At 41.5% G+C, this 23975-nt stretch overlaps 1 protein-coding gene and 1 pseudogene across 2 annotated transcripts in view; one reads left to right on the forward strand and one right to left on the reverse strand.

Moving 5' to 3' along the window:
• The window catches only part of LOC102864745 (chromosome unknown open reading frame, human C18orf25), a 92594-nt gene extending 70651 nt beyond the window's left edge, over positions 1-21943 (forward strand). The window contains exons 3-4 of one of the 2 annotated variants that reach the window (XM_006891686.1): positions 8617-8743; positions 21331-21943. In XM_006891686.1, the coding sequence (XP_006891748.1) occupies positions 8617-8743; positions 21331-21520 (317 nt within the window). In that variant the 3' untranslated portion in view covers positions 21521-21943. The remainder of the gene's footprint in view (positions 1-8616; positions 8744-21330) is intronic. The other variant, XM_006891685.1, reaches the window with a different exon arrangement.
• Positions 5383-6503, reverse strand: LOC102864335 (annotated as a pseudogene).
• Positions 21944-23975: the final 2032 nt, after the last annotated feature.

Below are 23975 nucleotides of genomic sequence, written 5' to 3' on the forward strand. Positions count from 1 at the left end.
TTGATTTAGTGACTGGGGTAATGAGGGTAGGTGTGTCAGAGATAGTGAGGTCAACACAGTATAGAGCAGGTTTCAGGTCTATTGTACATAGGGTTGCTGTGAGCCACAAACAGCTTAATGGTACGTAATAACAACAACTTTGTTAGATATTTAGTGTGCTATTGTAAATGATGCTGTGTTAATTTTTAAATTCATTTCTCTCTCGTTATGTGTGTGACAATTCCTCTAGGATAGTACATATATTTGTATAAAATTTTGCATATGTTTTTGGATATCCTAGCACATATCATTATCACAGTTCAACAGATCCCTGTGACTTTTTTTAAATAAAACCATTTCCTTATTGGCTCATTCAAATGCTATTCCCCTCCCCAAAAAGAATCTGAAAATGCAGATAGGCGAATTAAAAGAAAACAGTATACTCTAGTCTTGATATAGGCCTGTCACAGTGGAAAGCGTTACCTCATGTATTTTGTCAATCTGTGTTGACTTAAAGCAGCCACAAACCGTGAATGGGATTAATGCTTGATTGTCAGCTCATTGTTTTGAGACTTAGATTATTCGTACCTATTAGATTGTCAGTCTTGGACTTCCGGTTTCTGTATTGGAATGTTTGTAATCAGACAATGTCCACTTTTCCAGTATTTTCACTTAAACTTACTACAGTTGAGTGGGTACTAACTCATAGCTGATCCTCTCTTGGGTTCCTGAGGCTGTAAATTGTGAGAGGAAACTGCGCATATTTCTCTCTAGGAGCCACTGGAGGATTCAAACCATCAGCCTTTGAGCTAGCAGCACAACTGCCTATGGCCTACACCAGCAGAGCTCCCCCCTTTTCCAATATTATTAGCATGTTAACCTCAGTGTGTCAATTAATGTAGGTGATGAAGTTTGATCAAGTTCCTCATGTTTTCCTGCTTCACATGGACGCTACTTAATTTCAGATTTCTTTCTCCTACGTCCTTCACTTTTAAAAGCTGTTTATAACATTCTTCTTGAAAGCTGAACGTGAAGTAATAATTAATCTTGTTTTTAAAGTTAAGTGAGCAATGATTTAACGTATATATATTTTAATACCTCACATGCCTATGTCATCTAGTATTTAATAATTTTATGTGCTAACAGGCTCAAACCTAGTCATTATCCAGTAAATTTGTAATTTAAAGGTAATTACAGCATTTTTTGCGGGGGCGGGGGAGAAGCAAGAACATTTGCTATGATAATGTTAAAAACTCCAGCTCATTGGTATCAAGTTGGAATTGACTCCTGGCTGACCCTCCAGTGGTTTTCAGAGCCTGTACATCTCACAGGAGGAGATTACCCTTCTTTCTTCCACAGAGCACTTGGCAGGTTAGGATTACCAGCAAGGCGCTACTTTTGGATTAGCTTCTATATATGATAGTTTTGCCCTAACTTGGTAGCTGCTAGTGACTTATTTATGTGTTGAAAAGGTCTCTAATGGGAAGACAAAACCCAGTAATTTTCTAGTGGAGTGAAAGAAGTTGCCCTTCCAAAGAGCCTCTTAGGCAAAAGTCTACACAATGACAGCCAGCTATTGTGATAGTGAAATAGAAATCCTTTCCTTGATTTTCTGTTTAGTAGATAGTGGTATTTCCATTTTCTCTACAGAGCTTACTTCTGCCTTAGAACTAGATAAGTTTCCTACCATGGATACATTTTTGAGAGATCTTAGCATCTTTCATACAGTGGATTCCTGTAAAGTCATGGTAGGGAGTGGAGGACAGTCAAAAGGCCAGAGGATGTCAGGTTTTGCTCAGGAGACCCAGAGGAATGTGTGACGTGCTAGAGAGAGTTCAGCTCAGGGGAAAGGGCTCTTGGTCCTGCCTCAGACAGATGTAAGAGGCAATGTGTTCCTGGCCGTCAGGGAGTGCTCTCCTGTTCTCTTGTAGAGCATAGCTTTCAGTAGACATGATGTGTGTTCTAGCTGACCTGATATCCATATTTCACATCTTACCTAATATATCTTGCAGGAAATGTGGAAAAACCTTGCACTACTGATCCAAGAGTTAACATTCCCCAGGAAATTTATATTTAGTGCCTTTGGCACTTAACCTCATTTATCTTAGTTTATGTGGTACTGATTTTTTTTAAAATTTAGTTGTTGAATAACATTTTCTAACATTGGCAGTTCAACAGTTTCTGTAAGTACAGTTTACAGTAATTATCATATTCTTTAAGCTGTACAAATGCCCTTTTTTGGGTTGATCCTCTGCTGTTAATGTAAACTTTCTGCTCCTTGAGTTTGTGCTATCATTTTGAGTTATTGTCAGTATGATCCCATATAGATAGATTTTTAAAACTCATACTGCTCAGGATAGACGTTTTCCACTAGTTAAACTGAACTCTTGTTTAGTTTTAAGAAGACTCCTTTGAACCTATGTCCGGTTATTTGTAACTGGGAAAATAACATAGTTGTTGCATTAAAGATCATGTTAACTTTGTCATCTGCAGACCGATCCTGGTCTGGTAGTCTGCACTCCTCACAGACCCTAAGTCCCTCTGTTACCCCACGCACACTGTGCTCTGCTGATGATCTGGCCACAGTCTCCACAGATCTGGATCATCTCAGCCCTCTGACGTCAAACCTAGAGTTTCTCTGCCTTTTTTTTTGGTACCATCAGTGTTTAATATGCACGTCTATTCTCTCCTCTTATTTGGAAGCAGGAGTGGCATCCACTTCCTAAACAACAGCATGCCTCTGGAAACTCTGAACTTTGAGAAATTATGCTATTAGAAGGGCTTTAGGTCATAGGGTCGCTGTGAGTTGTGCTCAACTCGATGGCAGTCAACTACATCCTCTCTTAAAAAACCATACATACACATATGTCTTTTTTTCTTAAAACCACCTTCTGTTGGTATAATTTTATTTCCTTTCTTACATAACCTAAGTTTTTTACATTTATCCTAATGATAAGAAACTATTCTGCAATCCCAAAGTCACATGGTTCAAATCTACCAACTGCTCTGTGGGCAGCCTCCTCCCATGCAGTTAACTGCCTCTGGAAACCCGTCTGAGGGTCAGTTATGGGTTGGTTCCAACTCGGTGGCACATAACAACCTCTTGACCATATTTTCTTCTGTCTTCAGCATCCCTTATCCCTCCTGTTGGGCTTCACTTGCTAAGGTCTTTTGTGCTCACCCTATTGTTGATTCTGGTCCTTCTTGGTGTAGACCTCTCCTCTGGGTACTGTGGAGCACTTTGTCCTCAGATTGCTTCTTCTTTGGTGGCCATGGCTTCATAGCTTCAGATTTTCTTTCTCCCTCTCAGTTGATGCCTCTCCCTCTCTGTCCCTTACTGGCTCATCCGGGGTTCTGTTCTAGACTCCTTCCACACCTTTGGACTACCTTCCTCCCTGCTGTGGGGGCTCAGGGGATCTGTATTTCTATTCTAGACCTCTCTCCTGACCTTTAGAACAGAACTGCCCCCCTGGAAATCTCAAAGGGACATTGCCATCATGTCCTCAGCACCCACTCTTCACCTTTTCCTTCCCTGTTGTTGAGTAGCACATTCAGTGCACTGTAGCGGATTCAGTGACCTAAAACAGAAACTGAGACATCCTTTTGACTTCCTTGGGTTCTTTATTCTTTCCCAGTAAGTATACATAATTGTGTGTGTGTACACGCACAAATGCACACCTGTCTTGTCCTTTGCCTAACTCAAGCCACAGTCATTCCTCAGCTAGGAAACCATAACAGTCACTGGTTTCTTTGTCACCAGTGCGTCCTCTCCTGCTGTCAGTTCCATTTCTACACTCCAAAAGGAAATTCTCTGAAATGCAAAACCAGTTATCATTCCTCTGTTCAAATCCTTCAGTGGTTTCCTACTTTTCAGGGTCAAGGCCAGACCCCTTCCTGATTTCTGCTAACTTTACTAGTCTTATTTCTCTTCATTAATTTTATTTCTATTCCCCCAAATTTCATTGAACTTTTATACCCTAAAAGGCAGCAGAATACTCTCTTGTTGCTTCTTCTGACCTGTGCCTACTCTTCCCAGAAAGCCTGGCCTCCCTGCTTACCACCAAGTCTGGGGAATGTGCCTTCGCTTTTAGCTTCCAGGATGCTGTTTCTATACTTTTCCTCTGTTAGAGCTGCTTTCGCATCACAGCCTTTTCAGTATGCTAACTACGGTGCAACAACTCAAAGGCAGAGACTGTCTTCTCCAATCCAAGTACTAACCAGGTCCAATCCTCCTTAGTTTATGAGATCAGATGAGATCAGGTGCATTCAGGGTGGTATGGCCGTAAACGAGACTGTGTCTTCTCATACCTCATGGACCTTGCACAATGCATATCATGCTATAAGGAGATATTTATTATTTAGGGAAACAAATGGGATAAAATTATTATAGCCACAGAAGTATGACTGAAATAGTGAATATAGAGGGGTGGAAGGGACGTAGTTTGAAAAGGGAGAGACGGCACCCTTGTGCCTTAGTGAGCAAGATGATGGATGGAGCTTGAGTAGAATCTTGTCAGAGTAAGAACCTAGATTTACCAGTTCTAGAGTTACAAAATGGGTTTGATCTAATGAATGCTACTTTTTACGTATTGAGAGAGTTCTGAGATCGGTGCCTGCCCTCAACACCCCATAATAATCATATGGAAACAATTTTTTAATGCTGAAGCTTAACAGGCCTATGTAGAATTTTAAAAAGTTTGATCTCAGGTGGCTATTTTTTTTTTCCGTTCACTGCAGCACTTTATTCTTAAACGAGGTGGTATTGCTGGGGCCTAATGCTCGCACATGACAGTAGAAAAACCAAAATTTGTCATCTCTAGAGTTGAGAATTGTGTACAAAAACCTTACATAAATTAAGAGGATGAATACAATTTACAGGTTTCAATGCAAACCGTCTTCCAACTCAAGGCAAGTAACACCCACTGCGATCCGGCGGGAAACGGCTAAGAAAGGAAATGATGTCCTAAGGCTCAGATTTTTCCAACCCCGTGAGGTGAGGCCAGCAGTCAAGACCACCGCTCCCAGCCTGCAGCCTCTGGGGGTCCTGGAGCCGTCAGCTCTGCCATCAATACCCCACAGGCCACGAGGTCGGGGAGACGGGTGCTCACCCCAACGGCCTTCTCCACGCTGTGTCATCCCGCACCGCAGCCACGAGTGGCTGGGTCACACGAGCTAAGGGTTGAAATCAAAGATATGTACAGGGTATTAAACATAGACCGAGGGAACAGGCAACGTAATACAAGGTCAGATCAGCAACAAGGTATAGCTCCGGTGCTGATTTCGAGATACAGGCTTCAAGGACAATTCTTTTCAAAGGCTTCTTCCAGTTTCAGAGGCTAGCATGAGGTGTGCGGGGCAGCCGCACTCGGAGCTCATGCAGGCGGGCACCTGCCGGCAGTCCATTTAGAAGCATTTGCGGTGGACGATGGAGGGGCCCGACTCGTCGTACTCCTGTTTGCTGATCCACATCTGCTGGAAGGTGGACAGCGAGGCCAGGATGGAGCCGCCGATCCACACGGAGTACTTGCGTTCGGGGGGTGCAATGATCTTGATCTTCATGGTGCTGGGAGCCAGCGCCATGATCTCCTGCATCCTGTCGGCGATGCCTGGGTACGTGGTGGTCCCGCCCGACAGCACGGTGTTGGCGTAGAGGCCCTTCCTGATGTCCACGTCACACTTCATGATGGAGTTGAAGGTGGTCTCGTGGATGCCACACGACTCCATCCCCAGGAAGGACGGCTGGAAGAGCGCCTCTGGACACCAGAAGCGCTCGTTGCCGATGGTGATGACCTGGCCATCGGGGAGCTCGTAGCTCTTCTCCAGCGAGGAGGAGGAGGTGGCGGTGGCCATCTCCTGCTCAAAGTCCAGCGCCACGTAGCACAGCTTCTCCTTGATGTCACGTACGATCTCACGCTCGGCCGTGGTGGTGAAGCTGTAGGCTCGCTCGGTGAGGATCTTCATGAGGTAGTCGGTCAGATCGCGGCCGGCCAGATCCAGACGCAGGATGGCGTGGGGCAGCGCGTAGCCCTCGTAGATGGGGACCGTGTGGGTGACGCCGTCGCCGGAGTCCATGACGATGCCCGTGGTGTGGCCAGAGGCGTACAGCGACAGCACGGCCTGGATGGCCACGTACATGGCAGGCGTATTGAAGGTCTCGAACATGATCTGGGTCATCTTCTCGCGGTTGGCCTTGGGGTTCAGGGGCGCCTCGGTCAGCAGCACCGGGTGCTCCTCAGGGGCCACGCGCAGCTCGTTGTAGAAGGTGTGATGCCAGATCTTCTCCATGTCCCAGTTGGTGACGATGCCGTGCTCGATCGGGTACTTGAGCGTCAGGATACCCCGCTTGCTCTGTGCCTCGTCACCCACGTACGAGTCCTTCTGGCCCATGCCACCATCACGCCCTGGTGGCGGGGGCGGCCCACGATGGACGGGAAGACCGCGCGGGGGGCGTCGTCGCCCGCGAAGCCGGCCTTGCACATGCCGGAGCCATTGTTGATGACCAGGGCAGCGATCTCTTCTTCCATGGCGACCGAGAGGAGGGCGGCGGGGCAGCGAGCGAGCGAGCGCGGAGACAGCAGCGGCGGAGACTGAGTCAGGTGGCTATTTTTTAACTGAAGGGGGGAAACCCCAGTATTAGAGTTGTGTAAAAAGACCAACAGTCATTTAAATTTTATTATGTTTCACAGCTTTTACCCAGTACTTAAATTGATTATTAGTGTTCAGTGTTACACTTTCATATGCTATCGATACATTTCCCCAAGTTTCACTGATATATCATTGGACATCATAATATTTTGTCTATTTTGAGAGATTTCCCCCTCCCCCCCCTTTCTAGGCTAAATTCCCAGGAAAGACTTTACAGGATCATATGACGCAAAAATTGTGTAAGACTTTTGTTCTGGACTATCTTTAATCCGCTAGCTGCTCCAGGGGAGGAACATGGGCATTCTCTTCCATGCGATTTACCACCCCTGAAAACCTGCTGCAGGGTCAGCTGTGACACCACAGTACACAACAATAACTTGCGAAATGGGAGCTCTCGTGGTGTAGCCTGTAGGGGATTGTGCTGCTCATCAAAAGGTGGCACTCGCATCCACCAGCGACTCTGGGGGGGAGGAGACAGGATCTTCTCCCAGGCAACTTACAGCCTCCAAACGCTTTGGAGGAGGGTCAGCTATGGTTTCCAACTTGATGGCAAATGAGTTGAGTTTTATAGGTTTCTTAAATAGTTTACACTAAAAGCTAGCAAGCGTATAAAAGGGTAAGATTTTCAGTGACTTTGAACTGCATTGGGATGAGTGAGGCAAGGGAAAATTATGTGTAAAGTCTTACTTTTATGCTATTTACAATTGTTTTTATGAGGCATCATGAAGATTTTGTTTTAACATGGAGAAATGGTTTTGTAACAAGTGACAGTATACACAAATAAAAATACTTGATATTGCAACTCTGCTTATTCCATGGTAACGTGCTGATGATATTCTACAGCTCTTCTTTTCAAGGGCTGGACACATAGACTTGACTATTTTGACCTGCTATAATTGCTACCAGAGCTGTCTACTTTTGATGCCTTTATATAGGAAGCTCACTTTTTCTGAGATGTTGCAAAATGTGTTTTGTTGCATCATATAATACATGGTTTATGAAGGCTCTTGTGTAAAAAGCCTTACATGTGCCAGTGCCACAAATTGTCATGCATTCCTAGAGTCTGGTTTGTTTCTGTCCAGGGAGAACTGTTTGTAATGTGCAGGTTATGCTTTGGTTTTGCACAGAGCCAAACATGGGATGGAATCTACTTCAGGCCTTCTCTTTCAGGTATAGCGCTGGGTCAGAGTTTGCAAAATCTGCATTCCTTTAGAGAAACTTTCTTGTTGGTCAAAGGAGCTTAGTGTAAATATGGTATTAATAATTAGTTTATTATTATCTTTGAACCTTTCTTATTTAGAATTTTGTTTTCTTAAAAAGATAAACAATAGTGCTTGCTTCAGCAGCATATATACTAAAATTGGAACGATGCAGAGATTAGCATGGCCCCTGCACAAGGATGACACGCAAACTTGTGAAATGTTACATATTTAAAAAAAAAAAGATAAGCAGTGGGGATTCTGCTGATAAACCTGGAGGGTCAGCTGTGACTCTGTAGTATAAAATATAAAATAAATGTTATGGAATAAAGTGTAGAGTATGTATTTCTTTTAATTTTTTTAAATTGTGATTTTAACAAAAGTTTACAGAAAAGTTCTATTTTCATTTATTGAGTATTACTATATGTATTATATATACTTACAGAAATTTACCAAGGCACTTAATGTTTATTCTCTTAAAATGCAGGAGCAGAGAGGTGAGAGATTGGGAGTTCTTAGGTTTACATATTAAATACATATTCTTTACCTAAAGAATACATAAATATTCTTTAAAATAGGAGTATCATGTTTAATTTTTTATGAACATGTTTATTTAAAAAGCAGTTAGAACTCTGTCCATATTTATTTGGACAGCAGTCTTTGATGGACTTCCATGGGCTAGTTTGTGAATAAACTTGAATGAAAAAGAAGGAAAAAAATCTGTCAGTGAGTTATTTCTGCTATTTGTAAAAGTTCAACAGTGGTGCTTGTTTTGTCTCCCCTTCTCTCTTAGGTCATTTGGATCCAGGATTTCTACCAAGTGACAAAACGTCTGCTGGCAATGCACCCCTCAATGAAGAAATCAACATCGCGTCTTCAGACAGTGAAGTGGAGATCGTGGGGGTTCAGGAGCATGCAAGGTGAGATACTAAAATTGGACTACACTGGTAGTTAAAATTGAAGTTTCATTTCAGGCAGAAAACGAGTTGAAAATGGCAGCCCTCAGCATTGCTAGCATGAATAATGGGTGGTGTATCTTAGCTGCCCATAGTTTAAAAGATTTCTTTCTGATTAGCCATGGCAACTGAGTTTAGCAATGTGCTTTGCATTTTCTTATATGAGTAACATCTCAACTATATTTGTATGTGAATAGAGTTGATGTTTTTGCTTTATCTTTAGCAAATGCCAAGAAAGCTTGACAGATATTCCACCATACCCCCTTCCCCCATGTGTGAAAAGAGTACAGGCAGCATGGAGATGGCAAATCTGACTTCTGCTAACTCCACAAAGGGAAACTGTCTCCGTCAACAACATCCAGAGTGAAAAAAACCCTTAGTTCCCATAACATCACACATGGTCTCCCACACTTCTGCACCTACTTCCACTGCTTCTAACACCAGTATCACTGCTATGCTGAGTCTGAAACTCACTGCAGTGACCACACAGATTTCATAATACCATACACATGGGAGTTTATTAGGGAAAGTAATAGACTATAATTCAGTTTGGCAGCAGGAAAAAAAAATTCCTTAGTCCACACAGCTTCTCAGGCATGGTCTCAGGCCCTTTAGTCATCAGTTAGGCTTAGGTCAGTGTTACAAAGTTCCCTTAGTCCTGCTGGTTATGACGTTTCCCCTCAGTCCTCCAGCAACTTTGGGTGAAGAATGCTGTCTCAAAGGACAGCAGTCCCAAGTCAGCTCTGTATCATGTTGATCTCTGGTTCTCACTGTCGGTCTTGTGTTGATCCTGGTCTGGCAGGCTCAAGGATCTCTGGGCCTGTATATACTCTGCTTCCTCTTCCTTGTTGGTTTCGAGATTCCCAATATTTCTGCTGCTGAAATCACTTAGTTTAAGCTTAGTGGAATGGTGACACTAGCCAGTCCCCTTGTGGATAGACTAACACACCCTATTTGTATGCTCCCACCTAGCCATGTGGCAAAGCCAAAGTCAATGTCTAGGAAAGTTACTTCAAATAATATACTATTGACACCACATATGACAGAAGTACCATCATATTCCCCCACCTCCTTTTCATTCAGAGCTTGTTTTCGTTTCAACTTGAGATACATGGGGAGCATTAGACCTTTTCACTTTTCTAAAGATTACCTGCTGACTTTCATTAAAAGTAAAATTGCAGGGTTTTTTTGGTCTGCTCTTACTAGAAATACTCTGTTTCTAATGGAGTTCATGTGACACAAGGAACCTCATTTCTAAGGATAAAGAAAGACCACGAGACATTAGTATGTGGTATTAGGAATTGTGTGTGTGTGTGTGTGTGTGTGTGTGTACTGTCAAATCAGATCTCACTGGTGCAGGAGGAGATTGTCCCTCCTTCCTCGGCAGAGCATCTGGTGGATTTGAACCGTGCGCCTCTGGGATTGCAGTGCAGCTTCTTGCTACTAGGCCACCATAGCTCCCTAAAATTTTTATTATTTTGTGTGGGTGTACTGTCAAATCGGATCTGACTGATATAGGAGGAGATTGCCCCTCTTTCTCCAGTGAAGCATCTGGTGGATTTGAACCGCATTCCTCTGGGATTGCAGTGCACGAAAATATTTTTGAAGCTTTAATTTCTTTTTTTTTTTTAAATTGTTGTTGTTGTTTTGTACCATTGAATCAGAGCTGACTGGTACAGGAGGAGATTGCCCCGTCTTTCCAGCGAAGCATCTGGTGGATTCAAACCATGCACCTTTGGGATTGCAGCACAGCTTCTTGCCACTAGACCACTAGAGTTCCCTCTTTCATTCTTTAAGGCCAAAACCCAAACTCTGTTGTGGAGTTGACCAACTTGTGGCTCACTCCATGTATGATAGAGTATAATCATAAGATTTTCTTGGCTGTAATCTTAATGGAAGCAGATTGCCTTCTGTTGTACCACTAGGTGAATTCAAACTGCCAAATTTTAGGTTAGCAGTTGAGTGCAAATCATTTGTGCCATCTAGGGACCTTTCTAGTCAGAGGTCAGTAAGCTACAGCTCATGTTGCAGATCTGGCTTGCTCTCTGTCTGTACCATGAGATTTTTAAATTACTGAGGAACAAGAGAAAGCAAATACTTTGTGACATAGGATAATTTTATGAAAATCAAATTTCAGTGTCCATAAGTAAAATTAGGATTTCAGCCACACTTAATTATATATGTTATCTCTGGCTGCTTTGTGCTCCATCAGCAGGGCTGAATAGTTGTAACAAAGACTGTGTGCCCCACAAAGAGTGAAGTAAACCCTTTGAAGAAAACAAGTTGCCAATCCTTGCTTTTCATTCATAAGCTCATAAGAATTAATGATCTCAGACTCATTCCTAAGGAGCATGTAATACCCCCCCCCCAACAACAACAAAATAATTAGGCTTTGGAACTGTCTGCAGAACAGAAAATGGGACATAAGGGCACAGGGCCTAGAGCGTCTTTCTGAAAGGGCCAGAAAGAGTGAGAATAGCACAGCCCCTCAGCACCCCAGAGCAGAAAGCAGGTAAAGAGTCTGTAGCCCATAATGCCTCTAGAGCTACACTAGCAATAAGAGGTTTGTTTATTCATGGTTGGCTCACAGACTGTGGTATCAAGAGTGGGGTTTATTAGGGAAGTAAGTTGGAGAGTGGGGAAGCAAAGAATATCAACCAGTGCAAGTCTATGTTTTAGCTCAGCAGTCCCAGGGCACAATTCCTCAATTAGTCCAGGCTCTGGTTTCAGTTCAGCAGTCAGCTTTTCCTTCCATCATCCAGCAAGAACAGCAAACCTTTAACTGCAGCCTTTATCTCAGGACTCCTCTGGTTACATTTTGCAACAGTTTCTCTACAGCAATGACGCAGTCTCTCAACCACCATTACTAGGATCTCACTCTGGTCTCATTTCACTCTCCCTCAAGTCTTGCTGCTCAATGTGGGAAACACTCTTTCTTATCCTAGTCCCACAGCTGTTAGTGATTTGTAAGACCATGTGTCTGCAGTTAAGGTCGCTGGAGACTAGAGGAGGTTAATGTAATGGGGCTAGACAATTCAACTTTTAAGCTCACACCACAGGGAAAAATATAATCTCCAAAGCAAACAGCAGCTTTTCTCCTGTGGTGGTGCATGGCTAAACTGTGGTTTTCTGGTTTTCCCAAAGAACTACATAGTATGTTATGGATTGGATTATGTGTCTTCCCTAAATTTATGTTGTAAATCCTAACTTACATGGCAGTGATAAGATCTTATTTGGGAAATGAATTGTCTTTGTCATATTATTGAGACAAGATTAGAGTGCCTTAAATCAATCTCTTATGAGTTATAAAAGATTAAACAATCAATAGAATCTGAGAAAGGCGATATAGATGTGAAGCCACATGAAAATTATCCAGGAACAGAAGCTCAGAAGAGATGAGACCTCCCTCCAGAGGCAGCAGAAAGACAGCCTCCTCTTAGAAATGGCACCCTGAATTCTGGCTTCTAGCCTCCTAAATTCGTAGGAAAAGAAATTTGTTGTTAAAGCCACTCACTAATAATATTTCCGTTTTGGCAGTATTCATTCACTCACTCGTTCGTTTCTGTAGATTCAGAACCAACTCAGCTGACCCACCAGAGAGTTAGCAGAGATTTTAAATCACAAGGGAGCAGATTGCCCTTCTCTGTTTCTTGGAGCAGCTAGTGGATTCCTGCCACCCATCTTTGGGTTCTCAGTGTGACTTTCCACCCAGCAGGCGTCCAGAGCTCCCTTGTAGCAACGCTAGATAACTGAGGTACACGACAGTACTTACATTACCTTACTCCAAGATCTGGTTTTACTTCTTGGTTGCTAGCAACATACAAAATGTTTGCTCTCACTGCATTTTATTGGTTATGTAAAAACGGAATTTAGGAGTGGAGATGCATGTAAATGTAAGGATACCTCCTAATAGAGGGCTCTGGTGGCATAGTCTATAGGGAGTTAAGCTGCTAACCCAATCTACCAGCGGTTCCAAGGAAGAAAGATCGGCAGTCTCCAGTGTGGACCCAGTGGAGGGTCAGCTGTGGTTCAGTTCTGATTTGATGGCAGTGACTTTTTTTACCTTTTGTGGTTTATTTATTTAGTGCAATAACATCTGATTAAACTTTCTGAGAACATTTTTCAATTATACAATCAGAACTTTAAGGCAATAGAGGTTTTTATTAAAAAATAGTTAAACATTCTTCATCAAAGTGAGCAGTTCAGTCTTTATTAGACAATTTTTGTACTAGCACTCCATCCTGTAGCCTGTTTTTATGCCCTAAGTATGCTTGCATAGATAGCTATTTTTTATTTCTTCTCCATGCCTTTTAGTTTCTTCTTAAGTGACTATCTCTCCTGTCATGGTAGGAAACACTTTACTTTTTAAAATCTTAAGAAACATTTTGCTATTAAGTCCTCTTACTTTTAAAACTTTTCTTCTGAGTTATCCATCATCATGCAAAAATAAAACTATTCATTTTTTCCTTTACTTCAGCATGTGTTTGCAATTAATTTATCTCACCATTGTTCCTTCTATTATAGAGTACTTTGTTCTCTCAAATCCATATCAGAATACTTTTTGTAGAGTATAGGAGTGTTGGGTTTTTTTGTTTTTGGTGTTTTTTTTTGGCTCCTTGATGTAGAATAATCCTCCACTTACTTATAGACTGATGTAGGTAAACTAAATTGTTCTGGAAGTACGTTATTCATTTGCCTGCTTCCTTTGGAATAACTTTTCAAATTATATTTTCTTGTTTCTGCGTGTTCCTATCTAAGTGGGTGAGAGTTAAGTAATGATTAGTGTTGCTTCTCTAATCTCGTTCTCTGTTGACATATGTCACTTGGCCCATTTATCTTGGAATTTCTATTAAGTCTCCTTTCTTTACAGTTTCTTTTCCCCTAGGAATCTCAGAGGGAGTGAGCCACTTTTCTTTTTAACGTCTTTCTTCATTTTTTTCCCCCATCATGAAACTGTTACCTTCCATGTTACTAATATTTCTTTTCTGAGTTTTGAAGAATTAAAATCCTCATATACCTATTACATTTAAAAATGTAAACTACAAGTTCCCCTCTCTCCAGCATACACATACACACAAAGTGGCATTAGTCACCCATCTCTGGACTTGTCTTTTGTCTGGATTGGAGCTTTACTCTATACATATTTTACACTCTTGAACCAAGTCAAATCACCTTGTTTTTTACTTGTTTTAACAAGTGATTTTACATAGCATGGCCTCAACATTTCTGTCAAGGGTATTTTCTTCCAGACTATAAAGCATAACGATATGTTTAACCTGGTCCATTGGATTGTGGGCAAAGTGTATTTTGGAGATGAGAGATCCAATTTTAAACCTCCATAGTGGGTAAAACAGTCTATATAGTAGAATGCAGAGGTTACAGATTCTGCTGATGCTGCTCCCCCCACGTCCCCCCAATCTGTGTTATCTGAGGGCATCTTTTGTATTGGTCTTTGGGTCTAGGACAAAGTCTCACTGGCTCAGATCTCTTTTTCTGATTACTCCCCACCCCACCCCCTAGTTCCCTTAGAAGTGGCCTAGTAATCTTTGGAACAATGGAATTAAAAAAGCTCAGAGGTCTTGTTGCTTCAGAATCATCCCCTTTTCTGCCTGTATCTCATCTGGAATTTATTTCTTTTACAGGTCTAGGGTTGCAGTTATGAAGTATTGATGGGCTTCTGGCAGGGTTATCGCATGGAAAAAGGTTTTAGGTTTTGATCCATATCTTTTTGTTCTAATTTGATTTGCATGCTTAGATGTTTGAATTTAGTTGTCTTGTTATCTGTCTCTTTATGTGGGCTTCCTGAGCATTTGAAAAATCTGAAGTATGTCTTTGTGTTGTTTTCTTCTTCGGGATTGTGGTCATTCTAACCTGTGTTGGGTGACATTTTTCTGTACTGGAAGCTTTGTTTGACCTTTGCACTCAGTAATTCTAGTTTGTGATACGCCTTTCCCCCCACTTCCTTGCTAAGCAGGGTTCCCCCTCCTTTCTCGCATGTTGATACCCTTCCCTGTTCTTTCATGTGCTCTCTTTCGCTTGTGTTTCTTATAGACTGAAAAGCATGCTTTCGGAACTAATGGTTGAATGCATCTTTTGTGGCTGTCTTGTATTGTGGTGGTGGGCCTCTGATGTTACCTAAAACATCATTTTATCATTTCAGATACTGACTTTGGGCAGTCCATTTCATGAGATGTCCTTTGCCAGTGACATGGGACTTCCCAGCATCTCTAGTTCTTCTCTGACCCTTAATTTCCTCAAAAGTGTTTATTTATATTGCCCCTCATTTCTTTCTTTCTTGTGGTTCCTTTCCCCAACTTGTCTTCTACCAACCCCATTGGCAGTTACCTTGGGAACATGAAAGTAACTAGGGAAAATGATTTTTCTGTTACGGAATTGTGTTGGGATGGCTCCTTTAGTCGCTGTTTTCTGAAAAGTTCATGCATCACCAGGCTTTTACTTCATTTCAGTGTGATCTCTTGGTTCTGTGATGGTTGGTCTTCTCGTCCCTCAACAGAATGCATTCGTCCCTTCCCTCAGTAAAGAGATCTGAGGCCGGAAGGCTTTTGCCTTTGAGACTGAATCCTTCCTTGAACCAGTTGCTGACATTTACCCTGAAAACCTTAGGGAGACAGATGAGTAAACAAAGTCTGAGGAAGGAAGATTTTCCTGCACGGCAAGTATTTGCTTCATATTTATATAGAAGAAAAATAAGTAGAAATATAATCTGAGAAATTTCCTTCAGGCTGAGCATAGGAAAGCAGAAATGAATAATGTTTGATACTGTTTTATTAGAATAATAAGCTAACTATATCAAAAGCTGACCAAAATATCCTGCTCTTTTTCTCTGTGTGGGTTTTCTTTCCCCCCTTATGAAGTCTGCCTTTTGTTGATTTTAGAATTTAAAGAACAGAAAAGGTCACTACTTAGTGTCTCTAATGCTTTTTTGTACCATTTTGGAAAGTGAATTCTGAGCGCTTTCTTAGTTTTAACAGTCCAGCTATGACTGGAGCTCATGCTTTCCTACCTGTTTCCGTTCCTGTGACTCTGAGTGCTTCATGAGGACAAAGTCAGTGTCTGTACCACAGTTTGTTTGGACCAATTACAAAGTGGCCGAGTATGCTCCCCATCTGTACTTTCATAAAACAGACAGACATGTGACGATGCCTGAAAATCTGGGTGGTCATTGTGTGTGTTAGCTACCTCACAACATTTTGAGTCTCTCTCATTTTTTTTTAATAGAATGTCTTTGTGGTACTTACAATAGTTATTGTCATCCTAATTCTTCATGAAACTTACTTACTTGGTAGAAGGTTTTCTGTAACGTACCTCATCTTACAAAATAGCCATCCTGTTTCTCTGTCACTCTCTCCTCTGGTGTCTTGTTTGGCATTTTTACCCCTCAGTATGCTAAGGCTTGTGCTGTCCTGATCTGCTCTTATAGCCACCGTTATGCCAAATGATTGAGGTCATTAAGCCACACTCATATTTGGAATGCCTGCCTTTTTTTATAGTGCATGGAAAAATCTCAAGTTTGTGGTCACAAATGGTACACACTCAAGTAACCAGCACTCAGATTGCAAAAGAGAACAGAGGCTTACAGCTTCCCATCCCCCTCCCTCCATCATCCCCATAGTTCCTGTCCCAGTTTCTAACGTGCCCGATGACCTTAGAGATACTTTTTCTTCCTGTCCTTTCTTCCCAGTTTATTTTATTGTGGAAGATCACACAGGGAATCAGTTCCTATGAATTATTTACAGTGCATCAGCATTCTTTTTCGTGTGTGTGTGTGTGTGCGTGTGTGTGTGTGTGTTTTCATCCAGTCATCAGACATTTGGTTTTCTAGCATTAAATGCCGTTAAGTCAAGTAATTAATTACAGTGTCTAATCAAACCTTAAGGTGAGCTCTGGTGGCTTAGTGGCAAGAAGCTGCACTGTAGTTCCAAAGGCATGAGATTCAAGGCCACCAGCTGCTCTGTGGGAGAAGGATGGGCAATCTCAATTTTTGATCAGTTTTAATGATATATAATCTTTTCTAGTATAAGATACCTGAGTTTCTTTGCCCTGTATTTATTTATGTGCTCTTGGGTTGTTTCCAGCTCTTTGCTATTGTAAATAATGGTGCAAGAAACAGGGGGGGTAAGTATGTCCATTTTTGTTGCAGCTCTTAATGGTGCAATAAACATGGGTGTAAGTATGTCCATTTTTGTTGCAGCTCTTCTTTCTGTGAGATGTACATACCTAGTAGCATAGGGATCACCTTGGAATCCTCTCTGCTGTTCCTACCAGATGCCCCAGCGGTTGCTTAGGGCCTACAGTGTTTCTCACAGTCAAGCATAGGAAGTACTTTAGGTTTAGTTTAAGGAAAGTCAAATCATTTCGTGGAAAATAAGCCTCCAGTGGAGCCTTGATTTTTGTCCCTGGCTCTGTGTTGAACTTAATATCCTGGGCGTCTGTCTTTTGACCTCAGTGTTCTTTTCTGCCAAATGAACAGATTGTATTAGATTCCTTTTAAAAACCATTCTTGATGGTACTTGTGTCATTATTTACTGTGTACTACGGAGTAACAGCTTGGTCTAAGGGCATGTTATTCAGGGATTTAAATTCTGCCAAAGGTTGTATTGACTCTTTGGAATTTCTCACTTCCTAAATTACTGCCAAGTTTCTAAGCCAGCTTCCCCTCAACTTTTTCTTGGATAGAAGAGTTCCTGAACTGTTAAAGAACTTTTATTCCTTGAAATTCCTAGGCTGAACCTATTTTTATATTTTGTTGAATCCAGGTTTTGCCTCACCTGATGTAATACCTCTGTCTATAAAATGACCTTATGATTCACGGGAACTATTTTTTTCTCTATAATTATATTTTATTAATTTTCATAAACATTTACAGAGATTTTGGGTTTCCATTCATTCATTGTTGCACTATTCTCTCTACCCTCCTCCCAGTTTGTTCTTGTCCAAATGCCACAGTGCTTGTCAAAGCCAGTTCTGATTAATCTTTGTCGGGTGTCCTTTGCCATTCCCTATCACTCCTCCCTGAGAGAGACTTCACCCTGAGTCATAAGGAAAAGGGGATGGCGTATTCTCTTAGCTACTTCCTGCTGAAAGGGACGCTGTGGGTTTCAGGGTGAAGATCTTCTCTCACTACTCTAAAGGGCCCCTTTGGCAGTAGGAAACACATAGACTATTATGGAGATTGATTTTGGAATTTAGATGCACTCTTATTGATTGTGCTTGGCCGTACATGTTCATATCCTTGAAGATGTATCATGGGGGTGTTGCAACCTAGAAGACACAAATTAGACTAACAAGTTATAAGTACATGAGTCAAAAATTATGGAAAAGTAAAAGAAAAGATTCTTTCATTGTTTTACAAACCCCTCCACCATGTAGCCCTTGCTCTAGACTCCTGTGATGACAGAAATACCTAGTCATATATCTCTTTTAAACAGTGTTCTCCCTCCTCTGTTTCAGTGCCGTATACATTATTGAACCCATCTTACTCAGTGTCTCCCCAACCCCAAGGACAGTCCCATTCTACAACAGTGGCATCATGTAATATTTGTCCTTTTGTGACTGGGATATTTCACTCAGCATAATGTTCTCCAGAGTCAACCATTTTGAATAATATTGCATGAGTTCCTTGTTTTTTAATGCAGCATAGTATTCCATTGTGCGAATATACCACAGCTTCTCTAGCCATTCGTTTGTTGATGGGCACTTAGGTTGTTTCCAGCTCCTTGCTATTGTGAACAAAGCTGCAATAAACATGGGTGTGCATATATCTGCTTGGATGTCAGCTATGGTCTCTTCAGGGTATATTCCCAGTAGTGGAATTGCTGGGTCAAATGGTATCTCTATTTGCAACTTTTTGAGAAAGCGCCATACTGCTTTCCACAGGGGTTGCACCATTTTACACTTCACGGGAACTATTAAGCCTAGACTCAGATCTAGTGATTGAGTTCATTGACTTACTGCTTTTAAGCCATGTAGGTTGTGTAAATATGGACCTTTTCTAAGCCTGTTTCCCTATCTGGAGAGATGACTAGCTTCCATGTCTGCCTATAGGAACTACCAAGTTGATTTGTGAGCTTGTTTAATAAACAGTTAACATTCTGTTTACCATTAGTCATGACATGAATCATTTAGGTAAATGTTGAATAAACTCGTTTGGTTATCATGTTCTCATAGTCACTTAGCCAAGTGTGTGACCTGGACTGATGGGGATTAGAGCTCAGACTTTTATGTCCTTTATTTTTAAGGCTTTTCACTAACCTAATCTTTGAAAACGTGATCACCTCTGGGTTAGTAACCACTTAACCCATTTCTGAACAGATGGTGGGCCTCAGGCATTATAGCAAACCTCAGTTTGCCTCCAGGTTTGTCCAGGAAGGAGTCTGTTCTCTTTTTAGGTTAGCCTTCCGTAAGAGCAAGAACCTGTTTCTAGGACTGTAAGGATCTATGAGATAATTTTCCAGTAGAATATTGTCTGTTGTTACCCTCAAGTTCTTTTGGAACCCTCTTACAGTACAAGTGGCATTAAATCAAAACTTGAATTCTCAAATGAGCCAACATCGCTGTTTCCAGTTAGTTAGAACAGCTGCTCAAGACTATGTGACTAGAATCAAACCACTTGCCGCTTCTTCTCTATGTCTTCGTCTCATAGCCGGTTTTCAGAGGCTGTGAATTTCATGAGAGGAGATTATTCATCTTTCTCCAACAGAGCTGCTCGTGGATTTAGGCTGTCAGAGAGGGCATAGATTTATTTTGGGCTACAGACTACACCACCAGAGCTTCCTGGCAACTTCTTAGCAAATCCAAATAAGAACTGGACAGTCATTAGGATACAAGGACATAAGTAGCAATGATCACTTGAATGAGCTGTGTTGGCTTTCATTTTTGTCAAAATTTACCCTTGCTTCATCTAGTAGCCTCACCCTGGGATATGGAATGTAAGGCATTAATGTTTGTGTAATGGCTTTCTCCTGAGGAGTGCTTGGTGACACTTGGCTGTTAAGGCAGGCTGTCAGTATGGAGAGTTCTCCACTAAAGTTTAGGCCAAGTGCTTTCATCTTGTTACTTTCCTGAATTAATGCAGAAGTAGTTCTGATGAAGAGCCACTTCTTCTGCTGTGACCTTCAGATCTAGGGAAAATGATCCTTCATGCGTGACTTCTACTGACAAGAGTTTAGGAATCTATAAGAGAGTATTAATGTCACTTTATTTGAAAATATTCTTACCTAATATGGCACAGAAGTCTAAAAAAATTTCTTTTTGTTGTTGAGGATATTCACAGCATTCCAGCAGTTCCTCCCCACACCATTCCCTGACACCGAGAATGTTCTTAGTTGTGAAGCTGGCCGTCCTCATCTTCTTTTCCCTGCCTTGCTCTGCCTCTGACACCAAAGTACTACCCTTCCTAAGGCTTCCGTCTAATCTTTCAAGCTGTTGTCAGTTTGATCTCTTATAGAGAAATCTTTTTTTAAAAAAATAATTTTTATTTATCTGCCTCTAGGGATTGGAGACAGTATTTACATACTTCTAGGTTTATTTTACTATATCAGCATATCACACACATTAGTATGTAATACATATTCCTAAGAATACTAAAAACTCCTCACTTGTTGTCGAGTGGATTCTGGCTTGTCAGGACCCTCTGTGTGTTTGTGAGGCTGTAAATCTTAAGGTGTTCAGGTGCTCATATGTGTAGCTCTTTACACCTTGAATACCATAGATACATTTTAAAGAGCACAGTGTTTAAGACAGACATTTTTTTAATAAATTAATGTAAATTACTGTTTTAAGAGGACTGCAGGAGATATTTTGGTTTAAAATGTAAAGATTATCTCAGAGCATTATTTTCATCGGATCATCCAGGCATTCCGACTCCAGAAAGTCCATAGTAATTTGAATTCTGGTCTAGATTTCCGGTCACTGCTCCCCTTGTGCATGGGATTTTTGTGTAGACCCATTGACTAAAATGTGCACTCATGGTAGTCAGGGCCTTCCAGTTCTTTGGGCTTCGTGGCAGAGGAGGCAGAGTGTCCATGAAGGAGTCAGCCACGGGTCTTGGATATCCTGATCCAGAATTTTTCTTTTCTTTTTTTTTTTTTTTAAAAAAAAAATCCCTTTTTTCTCTTACTGTTTCAGATATTTGGACTAGGATTGTTTTGCAGGTCTAATTGTGCTCTGAAATGATACATTGCCCCGTCCTGAAGATCCCACAATTTTAATGGAGTCCAGAGAACCATCACTTAACCGTGGTCAGCCAGTGACTGGTCTGGATACAACTCGGGAATCTCTGGCAGAGACTCTTGACCTTTTTTTTTTCTGTTTTCTTTAGAGGTTAAACTTCATCCTTTTTTAACAGAGAATGAAGAAGAGAGGGATGAAGGGACTGTTGTCATTGTTAAGTGCAGCCTAGTAAGCTAGCAACCCTCTGTGAGTTTTCGCCACTTGGGAAGTGAAACTGACCAGTACGACTGAAGCCATCTTGCGGTCTGCTTCTCCCTGCTCAGGTTAACCGTGCTCTTTGCTCTTGCTCTTGATTGCAGGTGTGTTCATCCTCGAGGAGGTGTGATTCAGAGTGTTTCTTCGTGGAAGCATGGCTCAGGCACGCAGTACGTCAGCAGCCGGCAAGCACAGTCATGGACTGCGGTGACTCCCCAGCAGACGTGGGCTTCTCCTGCGGAAGTCGTTGACCTCACCTTGGATGAGGACAGCAGACGTAAATACCTACTGTAATCCGCTGTCACTGTGTTTCCTCCGCACTGGTCCCTCCCACGCCCTCCTCCCTTCTGTGGCACAGAAGTTCATTGTCATAGCTTCAGCCTCAGGAGCTCTTTGTGGCATTTGTAGAATTGAAACTCATGGAAAATTAAGACCCCTCCTCCTTTTTTTTTTTTTAATTAAAAGAAGTCACTTAGGAAAATAATTTACCAGAGAAAAGAATTTCTTTCAGTAAGAATGTGAGAATGACTTTTTATTAGACAAGTTTATTTTACTTAGTGACTTTCAGTCTTAGAAAACTCTCCTTCCTTTTAGGATATTTTAATTACCAGGGAAAATGGATTTCAGGTTTTGAATCTTTTATTTATTTTTCTTTTGTAATGAAATGAGTATCTAGACTTGACCACTACCAGCCCACTCCATTGGCACTCCTACCTTTAGGGCATTTGATCATATACCAGGCAGATCCCTATCAGTGGTACCTAGGAGGGTATGCACATTCAAAAGCTTATCTTTAAAAATAGAAGACAGAAGTATTACATTTTCATTTATTGTAAGTCTTCTGTCTTTTTTTCCTGACTTTGCTTCCGGTTGACTTCCTGTCAATAAGTGATGCACCCCTTTGCATTTATAAATACTATTATGGTGACTTAGTTGGTCTCCTCATTGCAATAATTTGTACTCTTTGGAACATGTCTCCTCAGGCTGAGGCATTTCAGGGAGATACCCACCATGAGAGGTTGTCTGGGTCCCAGAGAGAATTGAGAGATCAGTGGCATAATATTTCTTCCTAATTCTCTCTCTCTCTCTCTTTTTTTTTCTTTAAAAAAATCCTGTTTATTTAAATAGCAGGAGAATAGACAAACCTGCTGTTCAGGTAAAATATAAAAAAATTATATGGCTCTAAGGCTCCAAGCACCTGCAAACCTGAGAGGAAAGTGCCTTCCTTCATAGCTGGTCTCTAAAGGTATGTAACAGCCGCTTACCATCCGAGCTGAAGCTGACCTGATGCTGCGTGTAGGAATTTTCCTCTACTACCCTGTAAAAGTGGGAAAAGAAAAATCTACCCCAAGAAATCGTATGTAAAGCCTATTCATGGCTCTGTAGGTTTTACAGTATGCATTGAGAATAGCAAAGGGTAGTGGGAGCTTCAGGGAATTCAGGAAATGCCAGCATTGGAGCTTTGTGGCATTAGTCACTACCTTTCTTCCAATAACATGTAGTAGTTTAGGAATTCTTTTCAAAGCAATACCTAGAATAAGAACACTATGTCTGTGCACAGGGGGAATTAAGTAACATTGTCTTAGAAGACTTCACCTTTTCATTTGTCACTGTTTGTTTATTTTGTTTTTCCATTTGATCCATATAACTTCGCAATGGCCCTTTGTCTCCCTTTCCAAATGCCTTGGTGGCTCTTGCTTATCTTAAGAGCACAAGAACTAGAATTTTTCCTTTTTCATTTAGTGAATATACATTACCAAGTGCCTGATCCGCATAAGGCACTGTGTGGGGTGGGTGTTGCGGGGCTGCTGAAACGAATGCACCCAGCTTGTGCATGCATCAGAGCCTGTCCAGCCCTCCTACCCGGCCCTCCTGCGGGGCGCTCCTGCCCAGCCCTCCTGCCTGATGTTTTTTTCTTTAAAGACAAGTATTCCCTGACCTTTCTTCTTGCTGCTTTGTTTCTTCTCTATCTCTTTCTTCCACTGAGGATGTATTTCAGCATGTGTTTCTATCTTCTCTGATAACATCTCATTTGACCTGGCTTCTGTTCTCCTTCAATTTTTGTTTCTTCTCCAAGCTACTTTTAATAAGGCAGGCTTTTTTTTCCCCCTTTAAAAAAAAAAAAAAAAGAAAAGAAAAATATGAACCTCCAGTTTTCACACCTCATCTATCAGTTTCTCACATGGCCACAATTCTAGACAAAAACCAAAGAGCCAGTGGCCAGAGCAAAATAAGACCTTCTGCAGTAGCATTACTGCTGTACCCTTGGACCGACACATTTTACTTTAGGATTAATTTATTGAATTTTACTGTTACGCATTATTTTTTTACTTGAATTAAAATGCTAGGCAAAGCAGAAATGTACAATTTCTGGTCTGTGTTTTCCAGGAAAATCACTGGGAGGGGAATAAGGGCAGATTATATGACTTGAAGTTTTTGCAGTTTATTTTTTCCCCAGTACTGAGATGGGTCCCCATGCTTAAAGTTAGTTTTATCACCATTGTTACTTTAACAGTACGTTTTCTCCAATCCTGAACAGCAGGTCGATTGCCTATGGCATGGTTTCTTTAGCCCTTACTAGTTATTCTCTAATGGGAGAACTTTCTGGCATGCTCTGTATCCCATAGATTAAAGCAAAGAGTGGAGTGTGAATCAAGCTTTTCTCTTGCTTTTCTTAGTTACATTAAGGGTTGCACTTTCCCCTTCCTTCTTCTAGTCGACCACCCTGACTGTCTGATTTGATGGCTAG

Source organism: Elephantulus edwardii, unplaced genomic scaffold (genome assembly GCF_000299155.1).
Source record: "Elephantulus edwardii isolate Elephantulus edwardi_28Jun2011 unplaced genomic scaffold, EleEdw1.0 scaffold00103, whole genome shotgun sequence".
In the NCBI taxonomy this organism is placed as follows: Eukaryota; Metazoa; Chordata; class Mammalia; order Macroscelidea; family Macroscelididae; genus Elephantulus; species Elephantulus edwardii.